Here is an 18,634-nt window from a genome sequence, read left to right as displayed (position 1 = left end):
AAAAGATAAAGGAGAAAAAAAGCGTTAATAGTACTCTTTGTCCATTTCGATACGCCATAGTTAGTATAAACTTCCTCCAGTCAGAATTAATCTAAACATAACTCAAGAAAGCTGTCATTCATTTTGACGTTTTTGCCTAGGATATCTTAGTCCCGCAAGTTTACATCTAACTAAAATGCTTGGTGCAGTATTTCAAAATTAAAATATTTGCTTGAATCGAGGCTTCTCTCGTTGAACGACAACAAATACTTTACAGAAGAATCCCTACTCTTGACCAATCAGCGATGAAAGGGGCATAGACTTCGGCTCTGAACTTCGCCTTGCCTCTCGGAAAAATCCCGTGTGCCCGAACTGCCGAAAAACACCTCACAGATTTTCAAAACGAACAAAAACTTCACAAAATGTCGTCATGATATTTGCACGAAGTCTTCCGAACTGTTTTGGATGGGAAGCATGCGGACGCTGAAGCATCTGTGGTTGCAACCCAGTCTATATTGGATTGTTGGTTAGGGACGTCCCAATGAGCCCGAGTAAGCACTAACCATTTCATCTGTCGCACTGCTAACGTTACCTGCTTGAGAGTGACTTTCAACCGTTTGCTAGATGTTGGACATTAACTTTCACCACGTGGCATCGTCTGTATTTTTCATGCAAATGTGACAAACTCTACTAATTTAATTTTAGTGTTTGTGACCACTCGCAGTGGCCATACATATACTTATGTACATTATTTTTTTGGCTCGCTGCCTAAAGGGGTGCGGCTGTCCGAGACTGTAAACAATACGTGTACGCCGCCAACCTGTACGGGTGAACCAGGGAACATACAAAACTACAGAGAAGAGGGACTCGCCCTGGACCCTCTGGCCACCTCGGAGAGTCAGAATCCACCACAGTTCAGCAGCGGCCCTCTGACTTGGAATAACAGCTAGCTAGCAAGGCAACCCAACTAATTGAAAACGTTGCAAATACCGCCAGACAGAGGAAGTTGTTGGAGGATTATCAAGGCACGCATATTTTCATCGAGTAGTCTCTGTACACCCTTGATCAGATTAGGTAAATCGCCGCAGGACTGTCTTTGTCCACACTCATGTACTGTAAATGCACTGCAGTAAATGTTTTTTTTATAAGCCCTCAACTCTTTACGAAACATTGAAAAGGTGTGATTGATGGGTGAGCCCTGAGCCTTTCTCACTACTGTTCAGCTGCAGTTTTTGTTCAATGGTAATACGTGTAGTAATAGTTATTACTTTATAAAATAGTTGTACTAGTTGGATGTCTAAACAAGTGTTCCTGTATGCAATGTAAGACTAAACCAAATACTGCCATCCACATGTGACAGTTTGTTGCATTTGTGATGATTGAATAGGCCACAATTAAACACAGTTAGATTGTCATTGCGTCAATATTTGTATTTTTTGTGTTTTATTGAACATTTATTTAACTGGGCAATACAGCCATCTCTGTGTGTACATGCATATTCACATCTTTGTGTTTCTGTTGCAATTTCCCCAGCCCAGTACTCATCACACACACCCCTACAAGCCACCATGGAGGATGACCTGATGTTTAGTATGGAGGAGGTGGGCAGTGCTCAGCATAATCCAAGGAAACAGAGAACCCCAGGTCAACATGCTCCATCCCTTAGTGAAGCTAATGATAGCGGTGAGGACGACTACTACATCTGTCCCATCACAGACGACCCTGTCAGCCAGGCCAAAGACATCTGTGGCTATCTGAAGAACCTGGTCCACAGCAATCAGCTGTCCAACTCTCCCCAAAACTCCTTCATGTACAAGGTGAGCAGCAGTAGTGTAGGTGCAATATTACCAGGGTTCAGAAGATTCTTTAAGTACCAGCTGATTGGCAACATGTTGCCATGTACTGTATTGCTCTAATGTCAGTATGCAAAATGCTGAGCTCTTGCTCACACTGCTAGAGAGAAGGAGAATGCCATCTGTGTGCGTGTGCATTTGTGTGATTGCATTGCTGTGGCTGACAGCAGGTCAGCTCCCTCTCGTCTCTACTCTCAGAACAGGAAGTACCCAGAGAGCAGTTCTCACCTCACATGATGTCATATGTAAACAACCCTTTCACAACACGGGTCGCAACCCTTGGCCTTTTGATCCAGTAGGCCAGCCTGTAGAGTGGGGAATAATAAATAGCCCTCCCTCAGAGTTCGGCAGACTGTTTGAGATGTAGAATTTATGGGTTGCCATGTTGGAAGCAAGTTCCAAAACACATTCTACTGGCAATAACATGATATTTCCCTTTTCATGGAAAGTTCAACACCAACATAGTCAACCAATCGCATATCTTTTGCTCTGCTCCTCACATATGGTTAAGTCGCTAATATTAAGCAGTTAATTTCTCTGCCTCTCCACATAGGATGAAACAGAGAAGGAAACTCCACAACAACGGTCAGTCGAGTTTGGGGCGTTATCTGACAATGGACGGGTACGTTACTCACCACGTTGTTTCATTCCCCCCTCCTTTTGCATCAGTGACTGCCTCCTTTTTCCTCACCTTTCTGTCATTAATTCAGTCTTTAAATAATTTCTTCCTTCCTTCCATTGTATTTGCATGACCTGTTTTATCTAACCATTAGTTCCTTAGTTGTAATTTTATCTTCCCTAACCCGTGCAGGAGTCCTCAGGAATATATCAACAGTTAGGCTAATGCAAATCTAATAAGCACATGACGATAATGGGTGAAACAGGGTATTGTTTCTTATTCTAAATGTAATTTTCAGCTCTACTGCGGTGCAAACTGTATCAGAAAAGCAACAGGCAGACAGGCTGTTTATACTGTACCATAGCTTACCACTACTGTGTCTTATATCTGGTGATGCAGTTTTGTGAGGAGGTAGTGTCTGAGCACAAGGCTACAACCACAGATGTACTGTATATGATATCATTGAGGGTACAACCACAGCTATGCTATATATAGTATCATTATGGACGTGTGAATGGACACTCAAACTGCAGGTGACCAGGGACTGACGTGCAATGCCAGGTTGTGTGTTTCTCACCAACCAGACGTGGCTTTCTGCCTGTTAAAAACATGACCTTCGTCTATCAATGTAAATAGTTCAGGCTAAATATACACTAGGCTAGATGGATGTCAGTTGCCACCTACTGCTTATTAGGTGCTGCACTGTGGTTGCCCTCAGCTCCAGCTTCTACAACCTAATGTGTGTGTATATCTGGGGTGGGGGGTTGGATTAAAAGCAGAAGACACATTTCCATCTCTTAGAGTAACGTTATATCTTATCTAAATTGCCGAGTGTGTGTGGCATAGTGAGTAGGTCACGCCATCCACTAAATGCTCTTTCGTTTTTCCATATGTTGTTTTAGCAGATGTCTAGTTCGGATTTGCTGTACTTGACGCACATGTGCTTTGCAAGGCTGCAGAAAGGTTTCAGCATGGAGGTAATTTTTGTTGTCTCTTGGTTCCCTGCTGTGTTCGACCAAAGCGCCAATTATTACCGGGACCTCCATGCAAAAAATCTGCATGTAGACACATTGCCAATACAATTGGATTACCTGGTCAGTTGAAGGTGAAATTATTTGCTGGAAAGTGGAAGCTAGGTGCTGGCAATTTCTTAGCTAAGCTATCTAGCAAAGTGATTGCTTTGTAGTTTGATAGCTAGCTAACTAGCCGGAATGTTAATGAACTTATCTTTATAACTTACCACCACACCGTAAAGCAACACACGAGTTGAAAACACGTGATACACAGAACGGACTGCAGCCTAGTGCGACATCCTCAACGCAGCGGTGCGGACAGCTCCATTGACAATGAATGACTTGCGTCAAACTCTTTGCGTTCCGAGGGAACTGGTGGACATGACAGGCTGACTACACCGCTCACGACACGTGAGCGAGGGATGCAAATTTAATTTTGAAATCTATATTATTCAATTATTGCACCCACACTGCTCCGCGCCAACGAGCGTCTGCGTGTCCAAGGGCTAAAATAGAAGTCCGTTCTATTTGTGATGCAGATCGCTCTGCAAGTCCTGCCTCTCCCATCTCCTCATTGGTTTATAGAAGCAGGTACCCACGTGCCATCTCATCATTGGTTATACCCACGTGGGTGACAGAAGACGAACGAGGTCAGTGGCGGTAATGCACCTAATTTATGAAAGTTGGCAATCGTAATATAAAGTCAAGAGAAGAAAAAGCCTGGAAGGATGAGAGATGACTAGAAACAATTCGGTTGACCGTTGTTTGTGTGGATTAATTGGTGGAGTAGAGGACCTTGTGCATTTCAGGTAAAATAACAACTCAATGTTTATATCCCAGAACAAATGAGCTAGCAACAGCAAGCTAGCTAAATAGGACAAATTAGCTAGCAAGTGCAGGGCTAGTTAATGTGATAGTTATCTAAAAGATGAGTCTTGTTTCCCATTGTTCCAGGCAGTGTGGAATAGAGCCTTAGAGAAGGCCAAGGCCATGCCTGATCTCTGGGCTGAGTTTCACCTGGAGGAAGTCAAGACAGAGCCATGCATACGATACAGGTACAGATTTGTGTGTGTGTGTGTGTTACGCCCCTGAAAACAGGGGAGAAATAATCACAAGAGTGATACGGTGTTGTATTCTCAATTCAACATTTAGTGTAATCATTTCACAAAAGTAACACATTACAAAACAACAGAAAACCCATTATACAAATAACACAGCAAAATATCTTATTAACAACGCACATGTTCATTGACAATCGACATAAAATGGCAGCTACTCTCAGTACGATGCTATTTTTCACTTCAACCGAGCAGGGCTAATATTACTCTCTTTAAACTTAACTCTAACTTCCTCAAGACGTTACTAAGACACACCTTAAACACTCTTGACATGTTAGTGAGTTATAACGGTGTGATACGGTGTTGTATTCTCAATTCAACATTTAGTGTAATGAGAAAAGACCGCGATTTTCCCCAGGAATATGGGTGGAGCCCAGAGCAATCGATCTCCGGCTCATAGATTAAGAGCATTTCGTAGATCACAGATTAACACTTTTAGGCACCAAAAAGTTAAGTAATCAATATAACGTTTACACATTACTCTCACAATTCGTACCCTTTGACAGATTTTAACTTTAACACAATTATATGAATGTTATCAATCTCTATCAACTAATACTGAATGCATCTTTTTAACCTTAGATGTTTTAAGATCCTCACATACTATGAACTTACTAATACCTTTTAATGTATAACAGGCTATGAATATTTCCTTTAACCTGTCACGTGTGTGTGTGTGTGTGTCAGTAGTTGACAAATACACATAATCCCCACACCCCTGCCCTTTCTGTAGGTACAGTACATTATATAAACATCACTGCATTTCCTATGGCCCTTACAAGTTTTTCTTGGCCTGTGCACAAATTTCCCTTGTGGCAGATATCTGGGCTGTCTGCCTGCCCACGCCAAAACACTTAGTCTGAAGCCAAAAGGGACGTAACCACATTTTGCACAGAATTTGAGAGAAATAAGCTTTTTTGTACATATGGAACATTTCTGTAATTTTTTTTTTCAGCTCATGAACATTACTATTTATTTTAGCCAGGTCTACGGAAGCATGATATGAAGAAAATGTAGCCTATTTCAGAAGAACAGAATAGCATATTCTGAGTCGTCCTTATGTTAGGCCCTGATCTGGCTGGCTGTGAGCTACACTAGTTCATTTAGCGGACAAGATTTGCTCCTCTTTCCTGTTACATTATTTTAAAGTTGAAGATGAAACGTGGCTGGGTCTTTCAGCATGAAAATGATCCCAAACACACCGCCCGGGCAACGAAGGAGTGGCTTCGTAAGAAGCATTTCAAGGTCCTGGAGTGGCCAAGACAGTCTCCAGATCTCAACCCCAGAGAAAATCTTTGGAGGGAGTTGAAAGTCTGTGTTGCCCAGCAACAGCCTCAAAACATCAGTGCTCTAGAGGAGATCTGCATGGAAGAATGGGCCAAAATACCAGCAACAGTATGTAAAAACCTTGTGAAGACTTACAGAAAACGTTTGACCTTTGTCATTGCCAACAAAGGGTATATAACAAAGTATTGAAAAACTTTTGTTATTGACCAAATACTTATTTTCCACCATCAATTGCAAATAAATTCATTAAAAATCCTACAATGTGATTTTCTGGATTTTTATTCTCATTTTGTCTGTGATAGTTGAAGTGTACCTATTATGAAAATTACAGGCCTCCCTCATCTTTTTAAGTGGGAGAACTTGCACAATTGGTGGCTGACTAAATACCTTTTTGCCCCACTGTATGTGTGAAAATAGTTTTGATTTAGAATGGACCAGGGTCAGGGGGGAAAATATATGTCATCCGTATGCACTTGAATAGCGAATGAAGGGACTATTTTCCCATGGTTAATTTTCATGCCAAGCAGGTAGGCAACTCCTGTTGTAAATGTGCTTAATATTAGGGAAGTTGAGAAATAAATATAGTAGGCCTGGCCTATAGAAAGCTGATGGGATCCTCTTCATTTTTAGAGGCTATCAAAACACTTATTTCAATTCATATTTAATTTATTTCACCTTTTATTTAACCAGGTAGGCCAGTTGAGAACAAGTTCTCATTTACAACTGCAGCCTGAACAAGATAAAGCAAAGCAGTGCGACAAAAACAACAACACAGAGTTACACATGGAATAAACAAATGTACAATCAATAACACAATAGGGGAAAAATCTATATACTGTGTGTGCAAATGAGGTAAGGCAATAAATAGGCCGTAGTGGCAAAGTAATTACATTTGATTTATTTATAAAGCCCTTCTTACATCAGATGATATCTCAAAGTGCTGTACAGACACCCAGCCTAAAACCCCAAACCGCAAGCAATGCAGATGTAGAAGCACGGTGGCTAGGAAAAATTCCCTAGAAAGGTCAGAACCTAGGAAGAAACCTAGAGAGGAACCAGGCTATGAGGGGTGGCCAGTCCTCTTCTGTCTGTGCCGGGTGGAGATTATAACAGAACATGGCCAAGATGTTCAAATGTTCATAGATGACCAGCAGGATCAAATAATAATAATCACAGTAGTTGTTGAGGGTGCAACAGGTCAGCACCTCAGGACTAAATGTCAGTTGGCTTTTCATAGCCGATCATTGAGAGTATCTCTACCGCACCTGCTGTTTCTAGAGAGTTGAAAACAGCAGGTCTGGGACAGGTAGCACGTCCGGTGAACAGGTCAGGGTTCCATAGCCACAGGCAGAACAGTTGAAACTGGAGCAGCAACACGGCCAAGTGGACTGGGGACAGCAAGGAGTCATCAGGCCAGGTAGTCCTGAGGCATGGTCCTAGGGCTCAGGTCCTCCGAGAGAAAGAAAGAAAAATAATTAAATTCACACAGGAAACCGGATAAGACAGGAGAAATACTCCAGATATAACAGACTGACCCTAGCCCCCGGAACATAAACGACTGCAGCATAAATACTGGAGGCTGAGACAGTAGGGGTTGGGAGACACTGTGATTCTGTCCGACGATACCCCCGGACAGGGTCAAAAGGGCAGGATATAACCCCACCCACTTTGCCAAAGCACAGCCCCCACACCAGTAGAGGGATATCTTCAACCACCAACTTACCATCCTAAGACAAGGCCGAGTATAGCCCACAAAGATCTCCTCCACAGCATAACCCAGGGGGGTGCGCCAACCCAGACAGGAAGATCGCGTCAGTGACTCAACCCACTCAAGTGACGCACCCCTCCTAGAGACGGCATGGAAGAGCACCAGTAAGCCAGTGACTCAGCCCATGTAATAGGGTTACAGGCAGAGAATCCCAGTGGAGAGAATTACAATTGAGCAATTAAACACTGGAGTGATAGATGTGCAGAAGATGAATGTGCAAATAGTGATACTGGGGTTTAAAGGAGCAAAACATAAATAAATAACAATATGGGGATGGGGTAGTTGGATGGGCTATTTACAGATGGGCTATGTACAGATACAGTGATCTGTGAGATGCTCTGACAGCTGATGCTTAAAGTTAGTGAGGGAGATACGTCTCCAGCTTCAGTGATTTTTGCAGTTCGTTCCAGTCATTGGCAGCAGTGAACTGGAAGGAAAGGCAGCCAAAAGAGGAATAGGCTTTGGGGGTGACCAGTGAAATATACCTGCTGGAGCGCGTGCTACGGGTGGGTGCTGCTATGGTGACCAGTGAGCTGAGATAAGGCAGAGCTTTACCTAGCAAAGACTTATAGATGACCTGGAGCCAGTGGGTTTGGCGACGAATATGAAGCGAGGGCCAGCCAACGAGAGCATACAGGTCGCAGTGGTGAGTAGTATATGGGGCTTTGGTGACTAAACTGATGGCACGGTGATAGACTGCATCCAATTTGCTGAGTAGAGTGTTGGAGGCTATTTTGTAAATTACATTGCTGAAGTCATTGTGCCAAAGGTGATCCTATTCTGCTCAAACTCCAGGGCTCTCATGAAGTGTTTGATTTGGTAGAGGGATTAGAGGGACAGTAGGACACTTAGTACCAGGCCATTAGAATGTTTGGTATGCTACTAATGACCATCAGAGCACAGTTTTGGAGAAGCCTAGTTACCGTGACTCAACGGTCACTCTACCTAAGCCTCTCTGGTCTCTTAGCCAATGGCATGGTGCCATCTTCTTGTCCCATGCCCCCAGTAGCAGTGGCTGACTCCTGACTGGAATAAAAACCCTGGTACACAGAGTTCTAGGCAGAGACATATGCTTGGCAGGACAGACTGTGTAAATATTTTGCCTCTGGGTCTGCTATGTGTCTTATCGGTGTGTATGGCTGACCCAGTCTCAGACAAGCCAAGCATTCATAATCTGTACATACAGTGTGTTTGAAATTCTCCCCCTAGGATCAGATCCAGTCTAGAGAAGGAACCCTACAAACTGTTAATGGTTCCAATGGTGAGAATTGATTGTGACATGTAACGTCAAGTTCACATGGGTGATAAATGCATTCCCACATGGTCTTTGGGTCTGGGCTCTGACATTGAACATCACCAAACCAAGGGAATATCTCACAACCCCTTTTAATCCTGGGGGACGTGACATCATAGATTAGACTATTTTCAGGTTATGGATGACTATATTTGGACTATTTGAGGATAAGCAGAGCAGGTCCTGGTTAGAACAAATCCAAGTACTCTAATGTTTGTCAGTTTCTGTTTTCAGTCCCCTTGTTCTAACCCTGACCCCTTCAGTATATGGAGCGCATTGTGGCCAAAGTTACATTTTCTACTTTCTAGTCATCACCATATTGCTAAAACAAGTCCAGAATTCTGGCCCATATAGAACGGAATAATAATGTTTGATCAATGGATGTTTATTTGCTTGATCTCTCCACAGGTACAAGGCTATCACAGCGGAGTGGTCTCAAGACACAGTGCACATCAAGATGTCTGGCCAGGTATGCCTCCACTCATAAATCAGCAGTAATCTATGTTATTATTCATCAGAACATTGTTGGACTTGTGGATATGTATGTGGAATGTAGTAACACTGTTTACATGAATGTGAAAGTCTTCCGAAGCTTGGTGAGTTGAGTTTCTCAGCAATTATTGATTTGTCTTTTTGGTTTCTCACAGCCCTTTGGACGCGGTGCCATGAGGGAATGCTTCAGAACGTAAGTGTCACACGCTTCATCTTTAATAATGTTCTCCATACGGCCTGGTCTCTTATTGGCCTTTTGTTCCAGCTAGTTTCAGAGCCGTGTGATCTTTCCTCTTCATGCAGTGTAAACAAAATGACAAGACGGCTAGAGCTGCTCAGGTCCCCAATCCACATTCCACAAATATCTCTCTGACCCATTTAGTCCAGTTTAGAGCCCTAGATAGATCCCTAGACAGAAATAAACATTCCATGACTACAACATTCTAATTCACATTCTCAATTCTCAAACTTTTCATGACAACATGGCACCCAGTGGAATTCTCTATCTCAAAGTTTGTGACCTTATTATGATACGATCTCTTTCTGTGGGAACAGTGTAGCGGAGGCGATGAGGCATTCATCCTGTCTATATCAGACCACTGGCAGTCCAACAAATAAACCCTCACCCACTAACAAGCTCACACACAGGTTCTCACCATAGAAAACATCTTTATGGTTTATCAGCAAAAATACACAATTCCCAAGAGATACGCCACTCAAACCCTTAGGAGTATTTCACCTTAGTTGGATTTACTCATTGAAATTTTCCTGTCATTTTAATACAGTGCCATTCTTCTAATCTTTGTCATTTTTCCATATTTCCTTTCCATCTTTCTGCAGGAAGAAGCTGTCTAACTTCTCCCACAGTAGTAACTGGAAGAGTGCGTGTAACTATGTGACAAAGCGCTACATGGAGCCTGTGGACAGGGATGTGTACTTTGAGGATGTCAGGCTGCAGATGGAGGCCAAACTCTGGGGAGAAGAGTACAACCGCCACAGGCCACCCAAACAGGTATGGATGGAACATTTAATTAACCAATGAGTCATCCAGTTGATTGGTCAATTGATTGATTGATTAGATCAGCCTTTCTTAATTAAAGTATGGGTGAGTTTCTCTTTCAAACAATTCCCTTGTACACAGCTATTAACGTTAGTTAGATTGCTAATATTAGCCCAAGCAAGCTAGCTAGCTACTGATAGTGCAACACTAAGTTACAGTACATATGAAGATAAAATGATCAGGCTGTACATCTTACTGTAGAAAGGATTGTTGAAAACAAGTCTAGGTTGGAACTGTTGCTGTTAAAATACAAGTAATAATTTTTATTCTGAACTGGAATAAACTGATTGAAGCAAGATGCTTTTTGAGGTAAACCCACACATAGTTCTGGGTTGTTCATCTTCAGCAGGAAGCATGACCTCAGGTTTACATTCTCAAGCATTTATATTCTGGGCTCAGGTTTAAAAACTGAGCCCAGAATATAAATGCTTGTTGAAAGCTTCAACCAGCCACACACCTCATTAACACTGTGTGTTTTTTCTGGTCTACATCTGTGTGATGTGCTCAATCAGTGTATTCCAATTCAGAATGCAAATTATTTATTGTATTTTAACAACCGTTCTAACCTAGATTTCTTTTTTCAACAATAGTTTCTACAGTGAGATGCAGTGCCTTAGACAGCTGCGCCACTTGGGAGCCTGGATAAAAATAAATCCTCATCAATCTATACACAATACCCCATAATGACAAAGCAAAAACAGGTTTTTAGAAATGTTTGCAAATTTTATTTAAAAAAATGGAAATTCATTAGTTACGTAAGTATTCAAACTCTTTTCTATGAGACGTGAAATTGAGCTCAGATGCATCCTGTTTCCATTGATCATCCTTAGGATGTTTCTACAACTTGATTGCAGTCCACCTGTGGTAAATTCAATTGATTGATCTAGAGGTGAAAGAAACACACACCTATTTTAGGTTTAGGTGCTGGCTAGCAGAGTAGAAATCTTGAAAAATTAAAGGAGAGCTGCACACTCTAGGAGCACAGATGCAATAATTTAATGTAATAACCTAATATCCAACGTTTTGACAGACAAACTCCTAAGAGTGTGTGGCTCTCCTTTAAATTAAATTGATTGGACATGATTTGGAAAGTCACACACCTGTCCATATAAGGTCCTACAGTGCATGTCAGAGCAAAATCCAAGCCATGAGGACAAAGGAACTGTCTGTAAATCTTGAGACATGATTGTGTCGAGGCACAGATCTGGAGAAGGGTAGCAAAACATTTTTGCAGCATTGAAGGTCCCCAAGAACACATTGACCTCCATCGTTCTTAAATGGAAGAAGCTTGGAACCACCAAGACTCTTCCTAGAGCAGGCCACCCGGCCAAACTGACCAAGCAGGGTTAGAAGGGCTTTGGTCAACCTGACAGAGCTTGAGAAGATCTGCAAAGAAGAATGGGAGAAACTCTCCAAATACAGGTGTGCTAAGCTTGTAGCGTCATTCCCAAGAAGACTCAAGGCTGTAATCACTGCCAAAGGTGCTCCAACAAAGTACTGCATAAAGGGTCTGAATGTTTGTTCATTTTTGACATTTCTAAAAACCTATTAGTGTTTTGTCATTATGGGGTATTGTGTGTAGATTGATGAGGGGGGGAAAAACAATTGAATCCATTTTAGAATAAGGCTGTAACGTAACAATGTGGAAAAAGTCAAGGTGTCTGAATACTTTTACAAATGCACTATAAGAGTGTTTTTAATGAGGTAAAATAAACATGAATAGCTATTTCTATTATTATATTTCATTGTTATTTGTCTATATTGCATTTGTTTGAGGCATAAGGGCAATGAAAAGTACTGATATTTATGTATAGTTGAAGGTGTCAAAAGAGGGGGTCCCAGGAAAACACAGAATTTCTCATTTGGGTCCCAGGCTGAAAAAGTTTAAGAACCCCTGGATTTTCCACGATTTTCTAACAATGAAACTAACCATTCTCACACTCTCCCCCTCCCAGGTGGACATCATGCAGATGTGTGTGATTGAGATGATGCAGCGTCCAGGTAAACCTCTGTACCACCTGGAACACTACATCGAGGGGAAGTACACAAAATACAACTCCAACTCCGGCTTCGTCAAGGATGACAACATCAGGCTCACTCCACAGGTACTTCTTCGTCAAGGATGACAACATCAGGCTCACTCCACAGGTACTTCTTCATCAAGGATGACAACATCAGGCTCACTCCACAGGTACTTCTTCGTCAAGGATGACAACATCAGGCTCACTCCACAGGTACTTCTTCGTCAAGGATGACAACATCAGGCTCACTCCACAGGTACTTCTTCGTCAAGGATGACAACATCAGGCTCACTCCACAGGTACTTCTTCATCAAGGATGACAACATCAGGCTCACTCCACAGGTACTTCTTCGTCAAGGATGACAACATCAGGCTCACTCCACAGGTACTTCTTCGTCAAGGATGACAACATCAGGCTCACTCCACAGGTACTTCTTCGTCAAGGACGACAACATCAGGCTGTTACTGCTGTAAATGTGTTGGCCAACCTCATGGATTAGTCCTGAGCTGCAGAACCCAACAATGCATCTTCATCTTTGATATCAATTGAAAATGCTAGATTTGAAATTGTATAATTTTTCTTTGTTCTGTGTGTGAACTTCCAACCAATCAAAATGCCTGTAAACCACCATATTTTCGTTGTTTGCTGGTAACTAGTGATTTTCTGTCTGCCTGCAGGCATTTAGTCACTTCTCATTTGAGCGTTCGGCCCACCAGCTGATCGTGGTGGACATCCAGGGGGTGGGGGACCTCTACACGGACCCCCAGATCCACACAGAGAAGGGCAAAGGCTTTGGAAATGGAAACCTGGGTACGGCTTTCTCTCACACAGTCACACTGTTAGCAACACAAAGGTAGACTGACATTTTCAGTTGTGACCCACCTAGCGAAAGACTTTCAATTAGATTGCAACATACTTGTATGTGTATTACAGGTGTGCGGGGCATGGCGCTGTTCTTCCACTCCCACCTGTGTAATAAGATCTGTAAGAGTATGGGCCTCACACCCTTTGACCTCTCCACTGCAGAGAAAAGCCAGCTGGACTGCACCAACAGACTGCTGGTGAGACCATAGAAATATATTGAAGTAGAATCAAAGTGTGTGAGACCGATGACACATAGCATCACATATCATCCGAGTTGTAGGCACAGGCATCGCATTACCACAGAAATTATATTAGCACATCACAGACAGGATACAACCTCGGAAATTATTTGAACACAGGCTCGAGATGTCATGCAACTTTTATGCAACTATTTAGAATTGTCTTTCAGTCCTCATATTTAACAATATTTTCAACCCTCCCCTCCAATCAGAGGTCGGCCCAGACGGTACTGAGGGGTAGTGAGGAACAGTGTGGTTCAGCTCGTGTTCGTACCATCTCACTGGGCCGTGCGCCCCCACTTCTCTCCCGTCTGTCAGAGACCCTGACTGGGGACAACACTATAAGTGACTCCATCCCCTGCTCGCCCCTCGCCTTCCCTGGCTCCCCCCTAGGACAGCACTTCTCTATGGGCTCCATGGGAAAGTCTCCTCTGGGTAGGAACAGGGCGTAGAGGTTATAGTACACCCAAATAACACTTATCTAATTTTATGTTAATCTAGAAGGTTATCTGTGATGTCAGTGACCCAACATCTGGGTTTGTTTTATTAGCTGCAGCCCAGCATTAGCATGACGTTCCAAATAGCATGCATAAAGCCCCATAAAAACGAACTAACCAGTGTTGTTATTTGATACCCTAGACTAGAGGTTGAATGAACATGGGCTCAGTTTGAGATATAGTTGAACTACTTCAACTCTTTAAAAAAAGAAATCTGCCATTCTTCTAATCTAACATCTGGTTTCCCACCCTCAGATTGGTCTTTTGTAAATGAGATGGATGAACGGGAGAAACACAACAACCGCAGCCACAGCCCAGAACACAAGGTCAGTGAAGGCTTTGTGGAAATGGCTCTTACGATCCTGATCACAAGAATGACATTAGTTGTGGTTGACATAAACTGAGGCCTGTGCTTGTTTTCTGTAGGACTCAGAGAATGGAGGAGATAGTGGGTGTCCAAGTGAGAGGAGGAGTGAAGGGGACCCCAACGACGGGGGACATTACTCTTCTCTACACCAACACTCAGTCTTGGTGAGCTTGTCAGTCATAAATATTTTATAGAAACAGTCAACTACTTCCTCTTTAGTCTTGTATTGTTTCTAGCTGACACCAAAGTAATTGTTCATGTTTGCTCACCATTTACATTTGAGTAATTGAGCAGACGCTCCAGAGCGACTTACTGTAGTGAGTGCATACATTTTCATACTGGTCCCCCGTGGGAATCGAACCCATAACCCTGGCATTGGAAGTGCCATGCTCTACCAACTGAGCCACACGGGACCACCATGACATGGATTCTCTGACGCCCCATCATCAAAAGCTGTTAACCTATTACTCTCTGTATAGCCATGTGAATGTGAATCTGACCTTCTCTTTAGCTCCGTTTATGTCACCATGTAGGCCCGCCCCACCTCTACAGCAGTCTGAGTCGGATGGGTAAACAAAATAAATGACCATTATCAAAGCCACCTTCGCTATAATCAAATAACCTCTTGCTCATCTTTGTCGCCCCCTATCCTTTGCTCACTAGTGTAGTGTTCCTGCTAATCTATGGCTCCATTCCATGGGATAACTGACAGGTAACTGGGTTTTTGCTGCTGTGTCTGTCTCCTTGCTAGAGAAAGGTTTCTAACAGATCCTCCCTTAACCCAAACCTAAATTATCTTGCTGTAAACGTCTCCAACAGCCAACAGCCCTGTCCTCTGCATGAAGGGGACTAACCCAGGCCTTTGCAGGGTGGAGCACTGACATTGCACTGTGTCAGTTGATGATTTGACACATGCTTGTTTTCTAAGGATGTATGCTTAGTAGGGGCAAAGGTTTTATTGCACCCAAGAAAAGGAATTCAAACTCAGCAGCCGCCCTGTGTTTTGGTCTTATTCTATGTGTGTCCTTGTTTGGCCTCTCCATGTCAACATGTTCACCTGCCCCCCTCCCTGATCAAATCACCTAACCAAGCAATAGGTCTGTAACTGCCTGTTCCATCTCTCACTGCATACCTGTGGTATGATTAGCATTAGTGTTAAATCAGATATGTACAAGTTGAGGCTTGAGTACTATGAACATGCATACATATACAGTGCTTCATTGACCTTTTCTATGCTCTCTATCTGTCTAGCTGACAGATGAGAAATGGAGTGTCTACCACACTTCTCGTTCTCACGTCCACCGGCCATCCTGTGTTGCTGTGGAGGTGGAGAGACTCGACTCCATGATCCTGGAGAGGAAGACCGGGAAGTCCATCCTGGGGAAAGTGAGTGGCTGGAACACACACACACATGCACGTACACACACTAAAAACACACAATACATCTCCTTTTGCCTCTTCCCCAGGTCCACCTGGCGATGGTGAATTACCATGAGGGTGGTCGGTTCTGTGAAAAGGAGGAACAGTGGGACCAGGACTCAGCCATGTACCACCTGGAGACGGCAGCCATGTGTGGGGAACTAGAGGCTATCATTGCCCTGGGACAGTGTTACCTACAGCTGCCACACCATATACTGTCAGAGATTGAGCTAGAGGTATCTCTTTCTCTCTATCTCTCTACCTCTCTCTCTAATTCACAATGTGTCTTTTGACTCCTTCTCTATGTCGTAATTCCATGCTGTATGTTATTTTCTTGTGATCAGGACAACTCAGGGAGCCGTATGAAGGGTTTCAAATTCCTGCTGCAGGCTGCTGAGGCAGGAGACAGACCCTGTATGATCCTGGTGGCCAGGGCCTTCGACACCGGCATCATCCTCTCACCAGACAGGTCAGAGACTGGGGGGACATATCAGATATCAACTAATGATGGGACCATCTATGATGAGAAGCTATCAACCCAGAACAATACAGATTACACAAATACAACTAATAGAGAGCAGTCCCCAAGACACAGACTATATCAGGACTGTGAAATGGATGTTAAATGAAAAGCACTTCTTCATAACAAACTTATAAAAACCTCTGTGGTTCTCAGGTCCCAGGACTGGAAGGAGGCGGTGAGCTGGTACAACTGTGCCCTGAACATGACGGACTACGACGAGGTTGGCGAGTTTGACGGCATGCAGGACAAGCCTCTCTACCTGCTGCTGGCCAGAGAGGCTGAGATGTACCAGAAGGGGGGCCATGGCCTGGACCGAGACCCACAGAGAGCAGGTAAGTAAGCAGAGAGAAACACAGCTGAACTTAAACTAGAACTAAACCCTAACTTGAGCCCTCGGTGTGATAACCTCTGTTGTACTTACAGTGACTAACCACAGACTCTCTTTCTCTGGCCCAGGTGATCTGTTCACAGAGGCAGCAGACGCAGCCATGGAAGCAATGAAAGGCCGACTGGCCAACCAGTACTATATGAAAGCAGAGGAGGCCTGGGGCATGATGGAGGAAGAGGAGTAGGAGACAGAGAGGACGTCACTCTGCAAGGCCAAAGGAATCAGCTAATGTAGTGATGGATACTTCTCCCTAATGTTTTAAAGTTTACAGACACTTTTACTGTGATTTCCTAAATGCAGTGTGAGTGTATGATCTGTGTGTGACCATTTATGGAGCTGTCCTCTGGCCTAACTGTGTTTCTTGGTGATAACTGAAGGAATTGTCTTTATTTTACACTTTCTGTTTGGAACTGGTCTTTGTCTTTTCATCTATTTTCCCCTTTTCTATTCCTGTCTCCATTGCCCTTTTGGATATACAGTGTATTCAGACCTCTTGACTTTTTCCACATTTTGTTACGTTACAGCCTTATTCTAAAATGTATTATTTTATTTGTTTCTTCTCATCAATCTACACACAAAACCCCATAACAACAAAGCATAAACAGGTTTTTAGAATTTTTTTGCAAATTTATATAAATAAAAAAAATGGAATTATCACATTAACATAAGTAGTGAGGACTTTTGTTGAAGCACCTTTGGCAGTGATTACAGCCTTGAGTCTTCTTGGGTATGACGCTACAAGCTTGGCACACCTGTATTTGGGGAGTTTCTCCCATTCTTCTCTGCAGATCCTCAAGCTCTGTCAGGTTGGATGGAGAGCATCACTGCACAGCTATTTTCAGGTCTCCAGAGATGTTTGATCGAGTTCAAGTCCGGGCTCTGGCTTGGCCACTCAAGGACATTCAGAGACTTACCCTGAAGCCACTCCTGTGTTGTCTTGGCTGTGTGCTTAGGGTCGTTGTCCTGGTGGAAGGTTGGCTCCTGTCTGAGATCCTGAGCGCTCTAGAGCAGGTTTTCATCAAGGATCACTCTGTACTTTGCTCCGTTCATCTTTCCCTCTGCTGACTGATCTCCCAGTCCCTTCCTCTGAAAAACATCCCCACAGCATGATGCTGCCACCACCATGCTTCACCGTAGGGATGGTGCCAGATTTCCTCCAGACGTGATGTTTGGCATTCAGGCCAAAGAGTTCAATCTTGGTTTCATCAGACCAGAGAATCTTGTTTCTCATGGTCAGAGTCTTGAGGTGACTTGGCAAACTCCATGCTGGCTGTCATGTGCCTTTTACTGATGAGTGGCTTCCGTCTGCCCACTCTACCATAAAAGCCTGATTGGTGGAGTGCTGTAGAGATGGTCTCCACAGAGGAACGCTAGAGCTCTGTCAGAGTGACCATCAGGTTCTTGGTCACCTACCTGACCAAGGTACCCTTCCCCAGATCTGTGCCTCGACACAATCCTGTCCCGGAGCTCTAAGGACAATTCCTTCGACCTCATGGCTTGCTCTGACATGTACTGTCAACTGTGGGACCTTATGTAGTTAATTGAAATGCATTCCAGGTGACTACCTCATGAAGCTGGTTGAGAGAATGCCAAGAGTGTGTAAAGCTGTCATCAAGCCAAATTGCCAGTTGACCTGGACCCCTTTTACTGCCGATACGGAGCCCCGCCGATCCATCACGACTGGACTACCGACGTAATCTGCCCGAGGTTTTTTTTCAACAGGCTCCTCCGTCACGACGTCCCCTGAATGCCCGCCTGCTAGCCGCGGCCCGCTAGATGTCTAGAGCATCTTGTTAGTTTAAGATCAGCCAATTTCTTTGGCCATTATACCT

The 18,634-nt window shown here is 43.5% G+C and overlaps 1 protein-coding gene and 1 non-coding gene across 8 annotated transcripts; one reads left to right on the top strand and one right to left on the bottom strand.

Moving 5' to 3' along the window:
* On the top strand, positions 1-17,392 carry LOC112258435 (eukaryotic elongation factor 2 kinase). Of its 7 annotated transcripts, XM_042326754.1 has the most exons (20): positions 1-530; positions 754-1,170; positions 1,513-1,796; positions 2,386-2,454; positions 3,354-3,428; positions 4,419-4,519; positions 9,340-9,400; positions 9,579-9,616; positions 10,264-10,435; positions 12,439-12,588; positions 13,183-13,315; positions 13,439-13,566; positions 13,821-14,043; positions 14,361-14,431; positions 14,532-14,636; positions 15,724-15,858; positions 15,939-16,127; positions 16,236-16,360; positions 16,568-16,746; positions 16,871-17,392. In XM_042326754.1, the coding sequence occupies exons 2-20, from the start codon at positions 1,167-1,169 to the stop codon at positions 16,984-16,986; spliced, it is 2,358 nt and encodes a 785-aa protein (XP_042182688.1). In that variant the 5' UTR covers positions 1-530; positions 754-1,166; the 3' UTR covers positions 16,987-17,392. The 7 variants fall into 7 exon arrangements, with proteins under 7 accessions (XP_042182688.1, XP_024288575.1, XP_024288568.1 ...); XM_024432807.2 differs by lacking the exon at positions 754-1,170 and having other exon boundaries at positions 3,357-3,428; XM_024432800.2 differs by lacking the exon at positions 754-1,170.
* Positions 14,812-14,887, bottom strand: trnag-ucc. Its single transcript has one exon. It is a non-coding gene; the product is annotated as a tRNA-Gly (tRNA).
* Positions 17,393-18,634: the final 1,242 nt, after the last annotated feature.

Source organism: Oncorhynchus tshawytscha, linkage group LG01, assembly GCF_018296145.1.
Source record: "Oncorhynchus tshawytscha isolate Ot180627B linkage group LG01, Otsh_v2.0, whole genome shotgun sequence".
Taxonomy (NCBI): Eukaryota; Metazoa; Chordata; class Actinopteri; order Salmoniformes; family Salmonidae; genus Oncorhynchus; species Oncorhynchus tshawytscha.
The sequence above is the reverse complement of the archived record's forward strand: the minus strand, read 5'-3'. Positions and strand labels throughout refer to the sequence as shown.